A 21,187-nucleotide genomic window follows, 5' to 3' on the forward strand; every position below is an offset into this window, starting at 1 on the left:
AGCTGTTGTGAATATTATTGCCATTATTAATTCTAAAATACAACTCCTGATATGAAAACCTGCTCTTAGAAACCTTTGTCTGGGATTGGGTTTGACATTAATTTTACATTTAAAAAATGACCCACAAGCTTCTGTCAAATCAATACTGTTTTGAGCCAGAGAAGTATTGATCAGTGCCGTTATCAAGACTAGCTGAGACGTTTTTGTTTTTCGAGGCTCATTCGTTAATCTACATGGAGCTGTGAGTCATTCGCTTTAGATTTCCAAGCAGTGGAGAAAAAATCACAAAGGGAAAACAAAAGACTTTGAAGGAATCTCAGGACAGAAATACACAGAATCCATTTTTCTTGGCGAGTGAAAATAATAAAAGAAATCAGGCATAATTGCAAATGGCAGTTTCTTCCTCTTTACTCGTATCATTTATACAGCTATGTACAGCAGAATGCAACGAAATTACAATCAGATCTTTCAAATAAGCTATTGAACTCCATTCTTTCTTCAAAATTATGATGATATAATTTTGGAGATGAATTTTACATTGTTCTTAGCCTATTTTCCCCCACTCCCAGCCTCTGCCTCTGGTTATCTCTTTTTATTCATTTTGCTTCCGCATAGGGACGGGAGGATTTATTTATTTATTTAGAGATTTCTGTATCTTGCTGCTGACTTATTTGGGTTTCTCAAAGCTACGTCATCACCTGAAAAGCTAACCCTCATAAGATTTTTTTGCTTGGTTTAGGTGGCTTTAAACACTGAAAATTCTCAAAAAAGGAAAAAGAAAACTGTTACGAACTAAATAAACTCAATTATTAAAAAAAACTACTAGCTTTACTCCAGCCGCAGGTTCGTAATCCTGCACTTCTGATTGGCCTGCAAATAAGCGAATCATGATTGGCTGCCTCTGGCTGGTCTGGTTGGCTAACAGCGGGCCGTCACTGATTGGACGTTTTTAGAGCGGTTAACTCATTTTCATTGGTTGTTGTGGCAGCAGCCAGCTCTATAAAAGAGCTGCTGCTGCCCAAGTATTTTGCTCTGTTCCGAAGTCACTATTAAAGAGTTGAGTCACTATCCGATGCCTCGTCTCCGTTATTGCGCCCACACCTCCAGATATAACACTGGCGACGAAGGTGGGATGCGGAGACGATAGAGCTGACTGAGCACTCGCTGAGCACCGAACAGAGCACGTGGCTAAGAAAGCGCCAACAACGGCAAGATGGCCAGCGGCGCCATACCACCCGCTCCATTTGACCCGGCTAATGAAGACTGGGACTCGTATATAGACAGGTTCCAGATGTTCCTGGAGACCAACAACCTGAAAGACGCTTCGCCTGGCAAGAAACGAGCAGTCTTCCTGACCCATTGCGTGCCTGCCATTTTTAAAATGGCTAAGGCACTTGCAAAGCCTGCAGAGGTTAAGACAATGGATTGGGATAACCTCACTCCTATCCTTCGGCCCCATTATGCACCCGCGGTGCCAACCCTCATCCGGAGACACGAGTTTTACCAGAGGGACCAGCGGAAAGGCGAGAGCGTTGGAGACTTCATCGCTGACCTCCGGAACCTGAGTGGACTCTGTGGCTTTTCAAACCTTGAGGAAGCCATGAGAGACCGCATAGTTCTGGGTTTAGATGACCACACGGCACAGAGCAAGATCATGGCTAAGGGGGACATCGACCTCGCAGATGTCATCACTGACGCTACTGCAGCAGAGGCAACCAGGAAGTCGGCCACTCGAATGCGCCGCACCAACGCACCGCTCCGTCAACTCGCCAGTGATACTATGCCTTTTTCAGAGAGGCATTCAACAACGGCGCATCATGAAGACCTCGAATCCTCGTCTGATAGTGAGGAAGAAGAGGTCAACCGACTCAGGTCAGAGCGCGACCAGCGAGACCAGCGAAGCCAAAAACCTTCGCGTCAATGCGGGGCCAATCACCCGCGATCTGACTGCAAATTCCTCGACGCACTCTGCCGTTCCTGTGGAAAGAGGGGCCACATCGCCAAGGTCTGCAGGAGCAAGCGGGGGTCAAGTCCAATCCGCAGAGAAAACAACTCCCGCCAAACAACGGGCAGCCCACCTGTAAACCGGGACCGCCTGAATCACCAATGGAACCACTATCACTACAGAAATCGAGCGCCTGCTGCATCAGCTAGACGAGAAGAGACGCATCAAACCATCACCATCGGTCACGCATCATCCTTGGATGCAAGAAAGATCCGAGTGAAGGTTGCCATTGAGAATCGTCCATGTGAAATGGAAGTAGACTCAGGTTCATCCCTATCAATGGTCTCATGGAGAACCTTCAAACAGCTGATCCCTGACATCCATCGCCAGGACCTCAGCATCCAGAAAATCATATTAAGAGATTACCAGGGAAACAGAATTCCCGTTGCCGGGTCCCGCCACGTCCAGGTGTCTTTCAAAGACCACACCACAACTCTCCCTCTTACCATCGTCGATCGAGACCGGCCCAGCTTGTTGGGTTTGCAGTGGTTCGCCCCGCTGGGGATTGAACTAGCTGGCATTCACTAGACGGAAGCAGTGACTGGGAAGCGGCCCTCGTCCAGGAGTTCCAGGACGTGTTCACAGAGAAACTAGGCAAGTACAAGGGATCCCCCATATCGTTTAGCCTCAGCCCCGATGTCGCGCCCATACACCTTAAGCCTCGTCGAGTGCCCTTCGCACTCAAGCCAAAGATTGATGAACAATTGGACAAATTGATAGCCCAGGGGGTGTTGGAACCAATCGATCACGCCCGTTGGGAAACCCCGATTGTAACGCCCATCAAACCTGATGGATCGATAAGAATTTGTGGGGATTACTGGGCCACCCTAAACCACGTGCTTCAGCAGAGCGCTTATCCTGTACCGGTGGTTCAACATCTTCTTCATTCCCTGGGCGGCGGGAAAATATTTGCAAAATTGGACCTGGCTCAGGCATACCAACAACTACCCATAGATGCAGAGACTGCTGAGGCCCAGACGATAGTCACGCACAGAGGTGCGTTTAAATGTAATAGACTCCAGTTCGGAGTGAATGTAGCACCAGGCATCTTCCAAAGCCTGATGGAGCGACTGCTACAAGGCATAAAAGGGGTCGTGCCTTATTTCGATGACGTCTCGATAGCAGCCCCCACTAGAGACGTATTAGAAAAACGACTCAGAGCGGTTCTCCAGAAATTCAAAGACGCTGGCTTGAAAGTAAAGAAGGACAAGTGTCAACTTTGTACTGAGAGGGTTGAATTCCTGGGGTACCTACTAGACAAAAAGGGAATCCATCCTACCGAAAAAAAAGTAACTGCAATAAAAAACGCCCCCATACCCAAGAATAAAACAGATCTCCAAGCCTTCCTGGGACTCATTAACTTTTATAACATCTTCTTGCCCCAGAAGGCGACTGTAGCTGAGCCATTACACAGAATACTGGACAAGAAGGCTTCTTGGGTCTGGGGACATCAGGAAGAACAAGCATTCCAGCAAATAAAAGATCTTTTAACCTCAGATGCTGTATTAATGCAGTATAACAAGACTTTGCCTTTAACCGTCACCTGCGATGCCTCGCCGTTTGGGGTGGGAGCCATCTTAAGCCATGTTCTACCAAACGGCAATGAGGCACCTATTGCTTTCTTTTCACGAACTTTATCAAAGACTGAAAGAAACTATAGCCAACTCGATAAAGAGGCTCTCGCTATTGTGTCTGCTATTAAACATTTCCATGAATATGTATATGGACGGCCGTTTACCATAATAACCGATCACAAGCCATTGCTTGGCATTTTAGCGGGGGACAAGCCTACTCCCCACATCTTATCACCAAGAATGACCCGTTGGTCAGAGTTTCTAGCTGCATACAATTATCTGCTGCAACACCGCCCCGGGAAAGCCATTCCCCATGCTGACGCCTTGAGTCGTTCTCCGCTGCCAGAAACCATAGACAATCCAGCTCCAGCTCTAACTGCGCTCCAAATCGAAACTCTCCCGTCACCACCCCTGACTGCACGAGACATCACCACGGACACAAAAAAGGATCCTGTATTGGCTCGAGTCCTCAGCTGGGTGGAACGAGGGTGGCCTGACAACGAACCCAATGATACCTTCGCGCCCTTCAAGAACCGACAGACAGAATTGTTCTCCCAGAAGGGCTGCATTTTGTGGGGAGACAGAGTCGTCATTCCCGAAAAATTACAACATACAGTTCTAAAACTTTTGCACGATGGTCATCCAGGCATCGTGCGAATGAAGGCGTTGGCAAGAAGTTACGCATGGTGGCCAGGTATCGATAAACAGATAGAAGCATGGGTGGCCACCTGCAGCAAGTGCCAGGAAATCCGCGCGGCCCCACCAAGGGCACCTCCAACTGAATGGGATGCACCTCATGGTCCCTGGTCCCGCATCCACATTGATTTTGCGGGACCCACCAAAGGACACACTTTTCTCATAACGGTGGATGCCTATTCCAACTGGCTCGAAGTCCACAAAATGAAAAGCACCAACACAGAAGCCGTCGTTAAAAAATTAAATAGACTATTCGCTACACACGGACTACCGGACGTTTTAGTCTCGGATAATGGCCCCCAGTTCACTGCCCTTGCATTTGAACAGTACCTAGCGGATCGGGGCATCCGCCATGCCTTAACTTCACCGGCTCACCCTGCGGCCAATGGCAGGGCCAAGCGAATGGTACAATTCGTAAAAAAGACCTTGCACAAGATGGAACATGGCGATATTGACGATAAGATAAACAGAATGCTCCTTCTCCAACACATCACCCCGCACAGCACCACGAACAGAACCCCGGCCGAACTCCTAATGGGCCGGAAACTTCGCTCACACCTTGATCGCCTACACCCAACCTACACGCCGGAAAAACCTTGCGGTTCCAGCAGCAAATGTCATGTGTTTAAGGTAGGCGATTTAGTCTTTGCAAAAAACTTCTCGGCTGACCCATTGTGGGTCCCCGCTACCATAACTCAACTTACGGGCCCCAGATCTTACCGTCTACAGACTAGTGATGGGAAATTATGGAAGCGCCATATAGACCAACTTCGTTCCCGATTGGCACCTAACTCTCTCTCAACCCCTGACTCTCTAACCGGGGGGGGGGAAGGGTAGACGAGGGGGCTGAAATAGAAATAACAGATGATCCAATAATCGAAGCACAGCAGTCTGCACAACCAACCATGGGATACTCGCCTTCCAGCAGAGGCCCAAGCCGGGCGATTGCCTCGCCATAGAGCAGCCCGGTCAGAGAAGCAAGTACAGGGAACCCGGATGACAACAGAGAAGACAGCCCTGAGTCACCCAGCAAGGTTGCGGAACCGTCGTCACCACCCGGTCCTACAAACAGCCCACCGGAACCAGAACCAGAGCGGAAACCGGTGGAACAGCGAAAATCGAACAGGCAGGTGAAACGGCCTGCCTACTTGCGAGAATACGTCACCCCACCCCTCAGACGAAACCAAGTGGGGAGGGGTGTTACGAACTAAATAAACTCAATTATTAAAAAACCCTACTAGCTTTACTCCAGCCGCAGGTTCGTAATCCTGCACTTCTGATTGGCCCGCAAATAAGCGAATCGTGATTGGCTGCCTCTGGCTGGTCTGGTTGGCTAACAGCGGGCCGTCACTGATTGGATGTTTTTAGAGCGGTTAACTCATTTTCATTGGTTGTTGTGGCAGCAGCCAGCTCTATAAAAGAGCTGCTGCTGCCCAAGTATTTTGCTCTGTTCCGAAGTCACTATTAAAGAGTTGAGTCACTATCCGATGCCTCGTCTCCGTTATTGCGCCAACACCTCCAAATCTAACAAAAACAGTATAAAAGCTGTGTTGTATGAGGATTCACTGACAGTATGTAGGAAAATCAGATCTGGTCCACAAATATTTGGATGAGTTTTAGATGGTTGAAAAGCGACAAAGCCTTACCTCAAAAACATTTCGGAAGCAGTAGAATGCAGCTTCTAAGATCTGCAAGTGGGCACTGCACATCACCTAGAACATGGGTGCCAAACTCGATCGCAACATATGACGTATCGTGACATAACATGATGCTTTTTGTCTTTGTGCAGCCAAAGTGGCCATGGCCTGCATGACACACATCCGGCCTGCAGGCCACCAGTTTGACAGGCCTGGCCTAGAGGCTACCATACGAGGAAAACTTATGCATTGTAAAGATTGCTTGGAGGTGGGAGATACTTCCAATGTAATCTACCAGATCACCTGCATGGATTGCTCCTCTGACTATGTCGGAAGGACAGAATGCAAGAATACAAGTGAGTGGTCAGACGAGGAGACCCGAACTCATTGGCAGCCTCATACTGCAATGAACAAGGACACACATTTAATTTTGCAATTACTAAAATTGTTGGAAGAGCAGGCATAAAAACCAGTGGTGGGATTCAAAAAAATTTCTACCAGTTCTGTGGGCATGGCTTGGTGGCGTGGTGTGGCTTGATGGGTGTGGCTTGGTGGGCATGGCAGGGGAAGGATACTGTAAAATCTCCATTCTCACCCTACTCTTGGGGGAAAGTTACAGCAAAATCCCATTCCCTCTCCACCCCACTAACCTGCTTTCCAGCTCCGTTCTCCTGTGCAGGGTCACAAAAGAAGACCCAGCTGATCAGCTGGGACTCAGGAGGCAGAGAATAGATGGGGGCAGGGCCAGTCAGAGGTGGTATTTTCTGGTTCTCTGAACAACTCAAAATTTCTGCTACTGGTTCTCCAGAACTGGTCAGAACCTGCTAAATACCACCAGGTATTTAAAAACAGCCAGGGAAGTGAATCAAGCCTGGGAAACAGGTCCCTCAACAGTCAACAGGATTACCAAAGGAGACGAGGGCTTGGCAGCCCAAGGAAGCAACAGCCGATGACTTAATAGCCTGTCATCAACACCCCAATCAAAGTCTAAAACAGGAGACTTCAAACTTGACAGCTTTAAGATTTGTGGACTTCAACTCCCAGAATTCCCAAGCTAACGTGACTGGAGGAGGAATTCTGGGAGTTGAAGCCCACAAGTCTTAAACTTGCCAAGTTTGAAGAGCCCTGGTCTAAAAAGCCACATACAATACACACCTTATAAAAACTACACACAGAATAGCCCAGAGCTAGAGAGAAGTTCCTTGAGGATGGCTCCAGCATGAGTGCAAAAGCTCGGAAGGTAAAACTGGTGACCGACCCAGATTGGATCCTGCAAACCTTAGTCCTTTTCCACATCTCTCTGTGCTATTTAATGGATTCTGAATTTTTGCAGATCTACTCTCGGACTGGGATTACTTTATATATTTCATCGCGGCAGATATGAGGCCACTTGCAAGTTGCAAGTGATCAGGTTTACTATATGAATCAAGTACTTAGAAGTGATTGTCAGATACATAACCAGGGAATCCATAGAGAGGTAAGAAAAGTCAAATGTTGAAAGCCTTGACTGCATAACGAAACCCTTTTCATTGTGCAGTTACATGTAAGATAGGAGCAGGTTTACACAATGCAGTTTCCTCATCATCTTGACTTTTTTGGCCTTCTTATGAATGCCTGTGCCCATAATTTTTTTAAAAAAATCATGTACAATAAAATACCTTGTAATGTAACTCATTATTTGAGTAGAAATTACTATTAGCAAGCTCTGATGAGAGCTACTAATCCAACTGCTAATCTAACAAAGACCGAAGTGAGGGAGAGTCAGAGTACAGACAGTCAACTTCCAACCATTCATTTAGTGACCGTTTGAAGTTACAATGGCACTGAAAAAAGTGACTTTTGACCGTTTTTCAAAGTGACTTTTGACCATTTTTCACACTTATAACAGTTGCAGCATCCTCAGGGCTACATGATCAGAAGTCAGATGCTTGGCAACTGGCATGTATTTACAATAGTTGCAGTGTCCTGGAGTCATGTGATCACTTTTTACAACCTTCTGAAAGCAAAGACTAAGAGAAAGCCAGATTCACTTAATAACTGTGTTACTAGGTGAACAACTGCAGTGATTCACTTAATAACTGTGGCAAGAAAGGTTGCAAAATGGGCAAAACTCAATTAACTATATAGGAGACAGAGGAAGAGAATTAGGATAGCCATTCCCTACAATCTCCCAAAGTATGTCTGTTAAGATGAACGTAGTAAAGGTTTAATCTGGCAAGATTCTGTCTATCTGATGTAAGCTACTAGAGAACTGAACATTTGCTTTGGTTTGAAGCTAGTATATGCTGTGAAGTTAGGATTGTGGTCTATAAAGTATATTTTGTTGATTACTTATTACAAAAATCTGTTCATACTGCCAGTGCATGCATACAGTTTAAAGGAACAACACACCTCACTTAATCAGATTATCCCTCAGGCCTCCATTAAAGCAACCTTTTACTTATTTAAAGACAAATATCTCCTCCCTCCAGAGGTGGGTATTCAGCAGGTTCTGACCAGTTCTGGAGAACTGGTAGAGGAAATTTTGAGTAGTTTGGAGAACCGGTAAATACCACCTCTGACTGGAGACTTTACAGTATCCTTCCCCTGCCACGCCCACCAAGCCATGCCCATAGAACCGGAAGTAAAAAAATGTGAACCCCACCATTGCTTTCCTCCATAAATCTAATCCCTATAAAATGAGGTCTAGTACTGGAATGCTTGTTGAAATAGGTCCATTTTTATAACCTTCTAGAAAACCAGGCAAATGATCAATATTGGGAGAAAACCATTCTAAGATATTAAGATCATTATAAGAAGTTTGCCTTTGAATCTTTACCATTTAATTTCTTATTGGGTGTGGTCCTTAAGCATAACTAATCAGGATGGTCACATAGGACTGGCTGACTGGCTGAAAACAGGCCTGAAGGTAGAAGTAACAATAGCAAAGAATACTTCATTGGCCAAGTGTGTTTGGACCCACAAGGAATTTGTCTCCGGTGCATAAGCTCTCAGTGAACATACAAAGTAGTAAGTCATATATCATAAATCATAAGATACAATTATAAATCACAAGATACAAACAAGTGGTAAATCATAAGAAACCAATAGGAGAAGATATTAGATAAGATGGGAAAGTTGAGAAGATGAAAAGATGAGAAGGACAATAGCAACACAGCTCTTAAACAATGCAATACAGTAGCATTTAAAGTTATATACCTGTAAACTGTAAACTTTTATAAGTTCACAGCGCTCTCTAGGCAGTATACAATATCAGCATATTGCCCCAACAATTTGGGTCCTGATTTTACCAACCTAGGAAGGCTGAGTCAACCTTGAGTCTGTCAAGATCAAACTCCAGATTGTGGGCAGAGTTTGCCTGCAATATTGCAATCTAAGTTCTATACCATCAGGGCTCCAGGTAGGCCTTAGTAGCTTAATACCAGGATTTTGAATTGGACTTGGGTGCTTACTGGCAAGCAGGTACCATCCTCTCTAATAAACATTCAACAACTTCTGAATCTGGTGAGCCACAGCCTTTCTTCCCATCTGAAGGACCAAATTGGCATGTAGTACCAGTCTATAGTTGGAAGAGTTCACATCACAGAGAACTCTATCCCTGTTTTCAAACTCTACAACAGGGATGTCAAACTCATGGCACATGGGCAGAATGAGTCATGCGCTGGCCATACCCACCCCCATTTTAGTGAAGGGGAAAGTCACAATATGTCACATGATGACAACATGACCACGTGAGTTTGACATCCCTGCTCTACAAGATAAAAAAAAGGAAAAACAATTACTAATCCAAAGGAATTTGTGACATGTTGCCTCACACTCTACCTAAGTGGTGTGCAACCCAGATCAAAACTAAGCAATTTCCTCAGCAAAGACCCCTACAAACCTGGCATCATTGCTTAATAATTGTTTCCCTATTCTGCAAAAACTATGTAGTTAACTTTCAACAAAACCACTGTTTAAAAAGTTGCAGTGAGCCTGCTAGGTCATTCAACAGCTTCAGAAGATCCATTAGCATTTAATAGCTCTCTATCTCTGTAGAAGTGTGCCAACAGTCCACATATTGGAAAATCCATGGAAAGTCGAAGGATTTTTTGATGGTCCAGTTGCTTTTGTTTTTCTAACATGATCCAGTGAAATTTTGGGCTGATGAGCTTATTTCACCCAATTTAACACACCCGATTTCATACTGTAGATTGACAATTTGAGAGGCATTTATCTCACTAACTCATCTAAAAGCAAGTGTTTTTTTTTACATTGCAGGATTAGGAAAATAGAATCCATTTTAAATGGATATGGCCCAAATTAAGAAGCAGTTATCTGTATTTTTCATCTGCACCCAACTTCTTTTCAATTGCTGGGAGATTATTCTTGCAAGAGAAATCTCAGAGACAAAGAATTATTCAGTTTGGTGCAAAATGCAGGAGAACAATGGGGAAGCTTAACCAAATATACCCAACTAGTGCCTTTTTCTTCTGAATTTTTTCTTCTTCATGATAATTCTCTGGCTTAATTGATAATAATGATAATGATATTGACCAGAAAGTGATTTAACCATAGTAAAGAACTGATCATAATATTTTCCATCTTCATATCTAGCATCAACTGCCCTGAGATAAAAAATGAGGTCTTGCCAGAAACCTCTACTGCATCTACTGTATATGTCAGGCCCAAGATCACCCAGAAACCAATAATTGCTATGGAGACTATGAAACCCAGGTCAGTTTACCCTAAATGAACACAGCAATCAAGAAAACAGAAAACCCCATTTCTATTTCTTCCTTGGTGTTTCCCCTTTTAGCCAGCATTAGTTCTGAATTGCATCCTTCCTCATTTTCTAATTGGCTAATAAAGGTGAAATGGAGCAACCATGATATGATGTGTGGATGAATTCTGTAGGATCTAATCATGTGCAATTACAAACAGCACTGACCCAGCAAATGTATCCACACAGTATATAAGCATGACCAGACAATAATCATTTTCTGCTTGGTCTGAAAAACTTTGCTCACTAATGTTGGTTGCCAATATAAGACAGAATGGTAGATCCCCCCCTTTTTAATTTTACTGGCTTAAACCTACTAGGAAAATCAGCTGCATTAATCAAATGCAGAAAATTGTGAGAGATGCCTAAGTGTTTAAAGGATAAGACCCTAAAATAAGCCATCATTTTCAAAGTAAGCTGCTGTTAACTAAGTTTAATCTGGATGGGTGAACATCACTAGATACAAACTCAAGGTTAATTGCACCAAACTTGATTGCAGGAAATACGACTAGCAACAGAGTGGTCAATGTCTGGAATACTCTACCTGACTCTGTGGTTTCTTCCCCAAACCCCAAAAACTTTAACCTTAGACTGTCTACTATTGACCTCACCCCTTTCCTAAGAGGTCTGCAGGCGGCGTGCATGAGCGCACCAACATGCCTACCATCCCTGTCCTATTGTTTCTTTTATTTTTCTTATAAGTACCCATGTATTCATAACTATGTTTTTACTTATACCTATTATCTTGTAAGGAATTGACAAAAATAAATAAATAAAAAATAAAAAATGTTGGTCTGCTTCTCTTTGCTGCAGATTTTTGTAACCTTCCTATGGTAGGCCACAAGATCATAGGAATAATATATTGTTATTCAAAACATTGGTTTACACAGAATACTACATTCTGAGTCCCAATGCCATTATGCAGATATATTGTGGGCCTACTGCCGAGGACCACATCCAGCTGTGTTACCTTTTTAAAAGGATCTTTTAATCTTTTATTACAAATTGAGAAGCTAGCATCCTGAAAAACAACACTCAGCCTTGAATATCACCTTCATTTCCAAAAATGATTCCAGGTTCTGGGAACAACCTTGAAAGTAAAAGTTATAGCAAACTTTGGAAACATGGCTACCACATTGAGTGTTTGATAGTGATAGTGCCCACCATGGCACACCCAGAGCTTGCATTTAATATCCAAGTGGTTCCAATTACCTCAGAATTCAAAGACCTTTGTGCTAAATCATTGTGCCACTTGACTGGAACCTGGCTTAGCACATTGTGTGAAATTAACTGCAGTAGTTTCTAAAACATGGTTTATAATTTATTTGAGATGTGAACAGAGCTAATTGTGATATATTCAACAAACCATGTCCAAACAAACCATGGCTGAAAATATGATGTTACCACTTCAGGTGAGAGACATGGTTTAAGCAGGGCTTATCCAAACCAACCATTATTATCTGGGCTACATAACATGCTGTTACATACCATGTTTTACACACTAGGCAGATTGGGTTCACATAGCACATTAAGCCCAAACTGAACAAACTGCATTATAATTCAAACCAATGTATGAGCCCAACCCCCTACTGCTTTCATTATGAGTTGTTCAGTTGATGGTATTATCTGGAGAGGTCAGATTGCCAATGGGAGCATTGCTTGCTCTCGCATAACCAGTCAGTGAGCAAAGCAAGAATGTGGGAAGATCTCTTCAATCAAACAATGCTCCCATTGGCCCTCTGCTCTGTCAGTTGGAGGGCTTGGTCTTCATTTGATGGATAAATAAGCTGAAATTGGAGCTGGCTAATCTACTCTGCAGGAGTTTCCGTGAAGAGCTGAAGACCCCATTGAAACTTTCTACTAAGAACATGTAAGTGTTTCCCAAGTTTTTTTTAAATGGTATTTATGTTGTTAGGAAGAATGTGTTAATGTACAATATTGGGGATGATATTGGCTATGTGAACATGGAATGCTATGGTAGTTCCACTTTCTCCTTTATCTCCAGAGTTTCTAAATGAATTAACAGAACATTTATAAGCCATCATTTGGTCTGCTTTTTGGTGTAGAGCCAATTTACATGTTTGCATTTTATTATTAAATTTTGCCAATTACATGTTTATATTCTAATGTAACATAAAAACACATGTATTTTAGATAACTTCTATATAGAACAATTTGCCATATTTTAACCTTGGAAATGTAAAAGCAATGTCGCTTAATGAGTTGAAACCTTGCTTTAAGATTAAGGGAATCACTGCTTAAGATTCCTGCCTTGTGATAAGCCATGTTTTAATTAACTCTAAAATAAGCCATAGTTTCTGGGTTCCTACCCAAAGCTAAATTTAAAACCATGATTTCCAAGGCACAATTGCAGGTTTATATGTCAAAACAATTATGGCTTAATATGTTGGAAAACTTGTTGATTGGGTCCATCCATCACTTTAAGCTACAATTTGGGTTAATTGTTTTTTCCTTAAAATGGAGCTACAATTTAGTTAAATTTCCAAAGTTGCTGAAAAGAAAATTCTACCAAGAAGTGATAGTAAAAAAAAAACACCTATGATTTACAATAATAATCTTATCATTTGTTCTCCTTTAGCAGGTCTCCCACACAGTCATGCCTGCATCTCCTGCTTGGGAAAAGCTACACATGAGCTGTTGCCTATTTCAATGGATGCAAAGTGGAGGCCAGAGATATAAAAAAAGAGCACCTTCAATGTTCTTCTTGAGCTGTAGGTATCTTGAGAGAGTTACAGGTGTTACTAAGGGATATTTTTGTTCTTCTAGGCCAGAACATCCAGTGGCTCCCAGAAATAATGAGGAACAGTCTTCAGCTATGGAGAATAATGAAACACAGCAGGTAAATTTGTCCTTGGAGAGTCTAAACTAATGAATGAGTATCAGTGGACATCTGCATATAATTTAGACAGGATAATAAAGTTGCAGGACCAATTTAGATTTTAATGCCAAGTAATATTTAATGTGATTGAAACAATGTTTTATATAGAAGGCAGAACCGTGCTATTTAATTTTAATTAAAGATAATTAATTTTCTCAGCCCAGTTATTTTCTTTTTAAGTAGCATTCCTCATTCAAAAGCCAGGTCTTTTTGCACCAAAGGCTCTATGAATGAGAAATGCTTCCAAAGCACGTGAAGCAGTCTTATTCCACCCTTGAAATAATTGAAACACAATTAGTTTAAGATTTGAAATTTTACACCCTATAAAATGTAGAGAGACAACCAGTTTGGTGTAGTTATTAAAACACCACTATAGAAACCAGGATAGCAGAAGTTCTAGTCCCCATTTATGCACAAAGTCAATTTTGGGGGGTATGACACTTGCTTTGCACTTCCAAAATCTTGCCAAGAAACTTCCAGGGATTAATCCAGGTAGTCACCAGGAGTAAGAAACAGATTCAAAGGTGCCCCAGTTGAAAAAATTAAGGCAACCACTAGATGGCAGTGAAAATAGAAAACGAAATTTGGGGCTTTTCTGAATTTTTGCAGCCTGTATCTTGGAGCCCTGCAATATGCAAGGCAGCAGAGATAGCCTGTCCTAGGTGTATTTTTCTAACCTGGAATGTCAGCAGTTTTTCCTAGGAATTGTCTATTTTTCTTCCACTCTACCATGATAACTTTCCTAACTTCCTGTCCTAGAAAGCACTAAACCTAACACTTGCAGACAAAGTTTATTGAATCCCTGACATTGTCATCTATAAATAGGGTTTTTTTTCCTTGGAATAATGGGTAGTCTGCCTTTTGGGTTGGGGGCATATTTTAGCAGGTTGAGAGCAAGGAATGTGAGCACGCTCACAAAATGGCTACCCCAGGAAGTTTGCCTATTCATAAAACCTGCTATGGGGTGAGTTGTGGCCAGTTGCAAATCATCCATGGTTCAAAAGCTGAATAGTTCCAAGAAACTCATTTCTCTAGAGTATTTTTATGTGATGCAAAATGATACTTCATAAAAGTAATGCTGGAGTTTTCCTTGTAATGTGCCAGATTTCTGTTCCACTCTTTTAATTTCTATTTAATTTTCTAAATCTTGGTTTGTGGTTTAACAAATTCTGAAGTATAATAAATAGCTGCTTGTATAATACCTACATATTGTATGTTTTTGGTGCCTATGCCAACAAATGCTAAAAGGTGAATTACCCAGTGTAGTTGGGGAGAAAGATTATTCAAAGGAACTGCTAACACAATTGTGTCCAAACTAGCCCTCATCAATAGTGTACCTTGTTTGGTTTTGGATTACAACTTCCAGAACTTTCTGCTAGAAGGGTTGTTAGTCATATAAAGCTGGGAATTATAGTCCCAACACATACAGAGGATACTCAAGGAAGCCTTCTATAGGAATAGGCTATAGTCATATTTGAACATTGCATGTATTTACTAACCTTCTATCATACACCCCAAAGGATGTTCTTTCAAGAGCTACCAACCTGCCTCTTGTCAGCTCCACTTATGAAATGGCAGCTTCGGCTTATACCTCGACCAAGGAGAACCACCCCTATGTTAAAGTAGTTTTGGATTTGGCAGAGAAGAGCGTGAAGCATGTCTCTGAGATGGCTATGTTCAGTGCTCAACCTTTTCTGAGTAAGCTTGAGCCCCAAGGTAAGGCACTGCCCTCATTCTGAAGATATTCTCTTTGTGGAAAGAGGCAGCAAGACTTTGGGGCACCTCACAAGCTTATTTTCCCTGTAGGTTTTGGGACTGGTTCACATATGTAAAGATTGTGAGGAATTCTATCTACTGGTGTGTTGTGAGACCAATCATCCAGAAAATTAGTTGACTCCTTTTCACTGGGGGATGAGAGCACCAGTAATCTTTTCCAACTCTAGGATCTGGTTATCTCTTCCTCTCTTCTCACTCCTGTTCAATAAGGAGATTGTTCCAGATAATCTGTATTTATCCATCGATATTGTAATTTCTGCCATTTCAAGAATGTACTTGAATTGTAGGAATTGCTGCAATACATGCAATAAATGCATGTCAGAATGTGACATTTCTTGAAAGGATGGAAATTGGACTCTGAGGTCCACATTGATGTTTGTAAAGCCACTCAGAGTCACCTCTTTGTGAGATGGGCAATATACAAATCTCAAAATAAAAATATCAACCTGGAATATTTTTTTTCTGTAAAGTGCAACATACTTTAATTTTCAGAAGTTTATACCATGAGAAATTTAAATGGAATGTAATGAGGGGAAAAGGAAGATTCAGTGGTTATTGATTAGAACTCTAAAAATACTTAATACTTTTTGGATGTTATGTCAAAAGTCTTGCAGCCTATAAGCTAAACACTGCATCTCTCTAGTCTCAGTAGCAAGCCACTATGCCTCCAAGGGTTTGGATAAGCTGGAGGAGAACTTGCCATTCCTCCATCAGACAGCTGACCAGGTAAACTGAACTTATTTTTACTCCTGTCTTTATCATTGTTGATGGAGGATAAATCTGGTGCCCTCTAGGGGTTTGGGGGTGCAACTCCAATACATCTTAAAATTGCCTTATATTGGATATAGTAATTTAATGTTCTTATTTCTGATCAAGAGCATGAGGAAAAGATCTAAAAATGCACTGGGATAAAATTAGAAGCCACTTGATCAGGGGATGAAAACTTGCGTAAAATCTGATTTCAGCATTGTATTGATTCATTTGATCTGATAGCTTGGAACAGAGCAGCTAGTTTGGGGAGTAAAAGGAATCTAAAAAGCAATAGTCACGTATTGCTTGTTTTCCAAATATAGATTCTGACAACTGAAGACTTCGATGACTTTTTGCTTACCTAGAGTAATTCTTAAGAGAATAATGGTTAGAACTACATTACATCCAGTTCCCAAAACACTGAATGTTGCTGCTTTTGTTTAATGGTATCTCCATAGGTTATTTCTGAGACACAGGAATTGGTGACCTCCAAAGTAGCAGATGCCAAAGAAGCAGTAGCCAAAGCTGTCCAAGATGGCAAAGAGATGCTCATAGACACAAGAATGGGTAAACTCGCCATGAGTGGGGTAGAAGTAGTACTAGAGATATCGGAAGAATTGTTGGATCACTATCTACCAATGACTGAGGAAGAACTTGGTAAGCAAGGCGTTTTACCTCAACATCTTCAGTCTGGTGTCTGTGAGATCATAGGAGTTTAGCATTTGCAATACTCCCAGTCTTGTTCAATTGTCTTTGGTGAATATTTCTATTTCCAAAGGCCATACCTTTGGAAAGAAAAATGGCTTCCATGTGTTGAAGTCTGAGCAGACGTTTCAAAGAAGTAACATGTTTTTAACTATATTCCACAGCTCAAATAGCACAATCTACACCAGAAGGGATCCCCCTGCCACCTGAATCCCAAGGTTATTTTGTGCAGCTTGGTTCCCTATCAACTAAACTCCAGAATCGAGCCTACAAGTATGCTGTGGTAAAAATGGAAGCCGCCAGGGAAAACATCCAGAATACATTCAGCCAGTTACGTCAAGCCATTGGACAGGTAGGAGAATTCACCTCCAGACCTCTAATTTTTTAAAATTCAATATGGAATGAAATGTTTTTCAGCCCTACCCCTCCTTAACTATGTTCCCTTTGTGGTATAAGCAACTCATGCTATTGGGGCATAGGAACAGTAAGTACACAGGAAAAAGAACACATGCTTTGCTGCTAGAGCAATATAACATTGAAGGAGCTTTGTGTGTGACACATCTGGAGGAGCTTAGACATAAGCTAGCCTGGGTGCGCTGAGACATAAGCTAGCCTGTGCTTTGGTCTTCTCACCCTGCTTATGTATATGGGAAATGATTTATTGAATGGAAATAAAGCAAAAGGGAAGCAGTGCTAGAAAGAGAATGGAATGGGGAGCTTAAGATAAGATATCTAAACTTAAATTTTCTTGCAACAAAATGCCTTGCCTTTACCTTTTTTCCCCCACTTGGAAATTAGCAGCCTTATTTTTTTTTTAATCTTTAGCTCATATTGGTATTTTTGTGAATCGTTCAAGGCGAACTGTGGTTGCCAGATCACATTCAAAGACAAAAAGCGGAGGGGAAATGGCAAAAATGTATCTGTTTGCATTTAAGTCGAGAGTGGAGACTCCAACTGATAAACATTTGTATTCATTTAGTGCTCTGAGTCACTTGCAAGGGGGATGGATAGCTTGCTCTGGTCATTATCTTTCTGATGGCAAAGCAAAATGTATTGCTCTAACCAAAGCTGTACTAAAAACAATTCCTTGTTTTGCTCCACCAGATAGAAGATACCATGCAAGATATCCTTCAGATACCCCAGGAAGAAAGGGAAAAGCTACGGCAGGTACGGCTGGATTAAAGTCATAGGGGGACCAAGGAAACATGAGCTCTTGATGTAATAATTGTAGGGCCATTCTTGAGAAGTTAAAATATATCTATTGGTGCATTCCTTTTCACAGATGGAATGTCATAGCTTGGCCGTGAGCTATCACATCACTGAACAACTGCAGATTGCATACACCAACTTGATGGGAAGCATCCAAGGTCTGCCTGGTATCTTTCAGCAGAATATTGAGTTGGCTCTCCATAGCATTGAGGAACTTCAAGCTACCTTTACTGGGGCTCAATCTTTCAAAGATCTTTCTAGCAGCCTTTTGATCCAAAGCAAGAAGACAGCCTGCATGGCCCAGACGTACGTAGATGATATCTTGGACTATGTGCGCCAGAACACTCCATTATCCTGGCTTGTGGGACCTTTTGTTCCTGCGCTCAAGAATACCTCAGGTGACCCGGAGCCTGCAAAAACTAATGAACAGGAAGTGGAAACTCTGAAACCAGAAGCTCCAAAGGAAACTCAGTGATTTAGTATTTAGTCCAGATGGTGGCATGCTATTCCTGAGATACAAAGGGAGTGTACAAATGCAGTTGTAGATTCTCAGGGGGGAAAAACTGAAATTAACATGATTGGAATATTCCTGTCTTCCAAGCTGTATCACAGTGGAGTTGGGAGCACAATTATTCCAAAGGAAAGATACATGTTAGTTGATTTTCCTAAGGACTTCACTTTGAGAAATAAAACAACTGATTCATGTTGTAGTACAACTTCATTTTTAAGCTTCCCAGGTATACTGAATGGCACCACTGTAATTCTTTGATTTGAAATAAATGTCATTGCACAAAAAATATAGGTAATTGTTTGAAGTTTGTTTCAGAGTCTTGCTATAGATAATTGATGCTACGGGGTAGTGATTCTTTTGCAGTATTCTTCAATGTTGATTTCACTAGGACACTATATATGTGCTGGAAGTGGAAGAGAAGAGACAGTTCTATTGGTTAATTGTTCTCACTGTAAGGGAACTCCTTAATTCTAGGTTGGATAGCTCTTTGATAAGTTTCCAAATTTTTGTTGGAAACTTATCAAATCTCCAATTATTCAGTTTCCAAATCGGAACTGATTCTAGGCAATGATTTCAATGTCTAGCTGGGCCAAGAGAGTTTCCTTTTCTCATATTTTAACATTGTAAGTCTTAGTTTGCAAGTCCAGCTTGTTTTAGAATCTGACATTCTAAGGTTAAGTAGGGGTGAAGATTGACTCAACTGGCCATTAAATTAAACTTCTTTATTCTAAATATTTAGATGCCGGGTAACCACAGGCGGAAGTTAGTTTCTGGGCAAGAATAATCATCAGTTCAATTGCCTCCAAAGAATTTTAGTCAAATTTCTCAACTACTCTGCAGCTTTTAAGATAATTTTCCTGTTCTCTCTACTTATTGCAAGTTTTGCTTTTACTGCCTTGATATATAGGTAGGATACATAGATATGGAGATTTCCTGAGTTTATAAACCTGTAAATTAAATCAACTGGTGATATATCATACTGTAGGATGATATATGATGGCGAACCTATGGCACGTTCAGAAGTGACATGAGGAGCCACTTCTGCCAGCATGCAAGAGGTTGATTGGAAGAGCCCCACTGTGCATGTGCGTGCGCCCCCACCAGCCAGATGATTGTCTAGTATCTCCCACACATGTGCGGGGGGAGACGCACGTGTGGGAGACATGCATGCATGCACAGAGGCATGCAGCATGCGAGGGGTGTCATGCATGCATGTGCAGAGGTGCATGCTGTGTGCGCACAGAGTTGCACACTCGTGCAGGGGCGGGGGGAGTTGCACGTTCATTGCATCATGTGTGCAGGCATGCGAGCACACATGCACACACCGCACACTTTTGGCATGCAACATGGAAAAGGTTAGGCATCACTGCTGTAGAAGAAGAAGGGACAGAGATTGAGGGCGGAGTTAAGAGAGTTATCAGTCTGGAGTCATTACATTGACACAAGCATCCAAGTCCAGCCTCCCCTTGAATTCCATTGTCTCTTATCTGGCACTAATTTAATGCTGACCTTAATGCAGGGGTGGGATTCATTTTTTTTAACAACCATTTCTGTGGGCGTGGCTTAGGTGGTGGGCATGGCTTGGTGGTCATGTTATTGGCTGGGTGTGGCCAACTCAATATCACTCACATCAAGGCACGCATCTCCTCGCCTGGCCTCTCATGACTGTGGGGATGCTGCAACAGTCGTAAATGTGAAAAATGGTCATGTTACTTTTTTCAGTGCCATTGTAACTTTGAATGGTCACTCCACACAAGCAAAGTACCAGCAAAGGAGGAAAAAAAACTCCAGAGAAGTTCCAGAGACAGGAAGTCTAGTCCTGCCAAGAATGTAATAAGGGTTAACGGAGAGTCAGTTTCTGTAAGCAGCACCAGAATGTTTCCTTTCTGCCTTCCTTACAGTATTAGGCCAGTAATTTTTTCTAACAACCAGTTCTCCGAACTGCTTAGAATGTTAACAACCGGTTCTAGCGAATAGATGCAAACTGGTAGACTCCCACCCCTGCCTTAATGAGTGATCCTGATTCCTTGTGCCTCACACATCAGGTCTGATATACAGAAAACAGTTAAAGGGGGCAGATTTTTGTAATCTAACACAGAGTTCCCCAACATTTCTGGCTTTGCGGATTGGCAGTGGGGGAGAGAGAAGCTGCTTCTGCATGAATGGCCGGCAAGCGCACTTGTGCACACTCTATTTGTGCAATTGATGTGCATGTGTGCCTGTGGCTCTCTTAAATGAAATGTCCATGCGGCTGCTGGTCACAGAAGTGAGGATGTGCATGTGTGCACATGCTCACTGGCCATTTCCAGGGCCTGCTTGCAAATACCCAGCTCACAGGTTGGGGACCCCTGATCTAACAAATAAAGTAGGGTTAGTGTTGGTGAATATGGTATTTTTCTTCTATTGTAACTACGGTTACAATTATTGGGTTATCATTCCACAAGGCACTCATAAAAATGACAGAGACTTTGGTTACATGGTCATAGGCTCCATCATGACGTTTTAGGAATCCTCCCCACTTCAATGCCCCTACTCTGTGCTAACATGTGGATCAGAGGTGGGTATTCAGCAGGTTCTGACCAGTTCTGGAGAACCGGTAGCGGAAATTTTGAGTAGTTCAGAGAACTGGCAAATACCACTTCTGACTGCCCCTCCCTCCCTCT

The 21,187-nt window shown here is 42.3% G+C and overlaps 1 protein-coding gene across 1 annotated transcript; it reads left to right on the forward strand.

The window, feature by feature from the left end:
• The first annotated feature begins 12,507 nt into the window (after positions 1-12,507).
• On the forward strand, positions 12,508-18,488 carry LOC113419368 (perilipin-3-like). Its single transcript, XM_087969072.1, has 8 exons — positions 12,508-12,544; positions 13,462-13,534; positions 15,094-15,289; positions 15,993-16,075; positions 16,558-16,756; positions 16,969-17,156; positions 17,909-17,971; positions 18,087-18,488. Coding segments are annotated over exons 1-8 (1,206 nt in total). The 5' UTR covers positions 12,508-12,542.
• Positions 18,489-21,187: the final 2,699 nt, after the last annotated feature.

This window comes from Notechis scutatus, chromosome 6 (genome assembly GCF_049901735.1).
Source record: "Notechis scutatus isolate UNSWTSFEM ecotype Mainland chromosome 6, rNotScu1.2, whole genome shotgun sequence".
NCBI classification, from domain to species: domain Eukaryota; kingdom Metazoa; phylum Chordata; class Lepidosauria; order Squamata; family Elapidae; genus Notechis; species Notechis scutatus.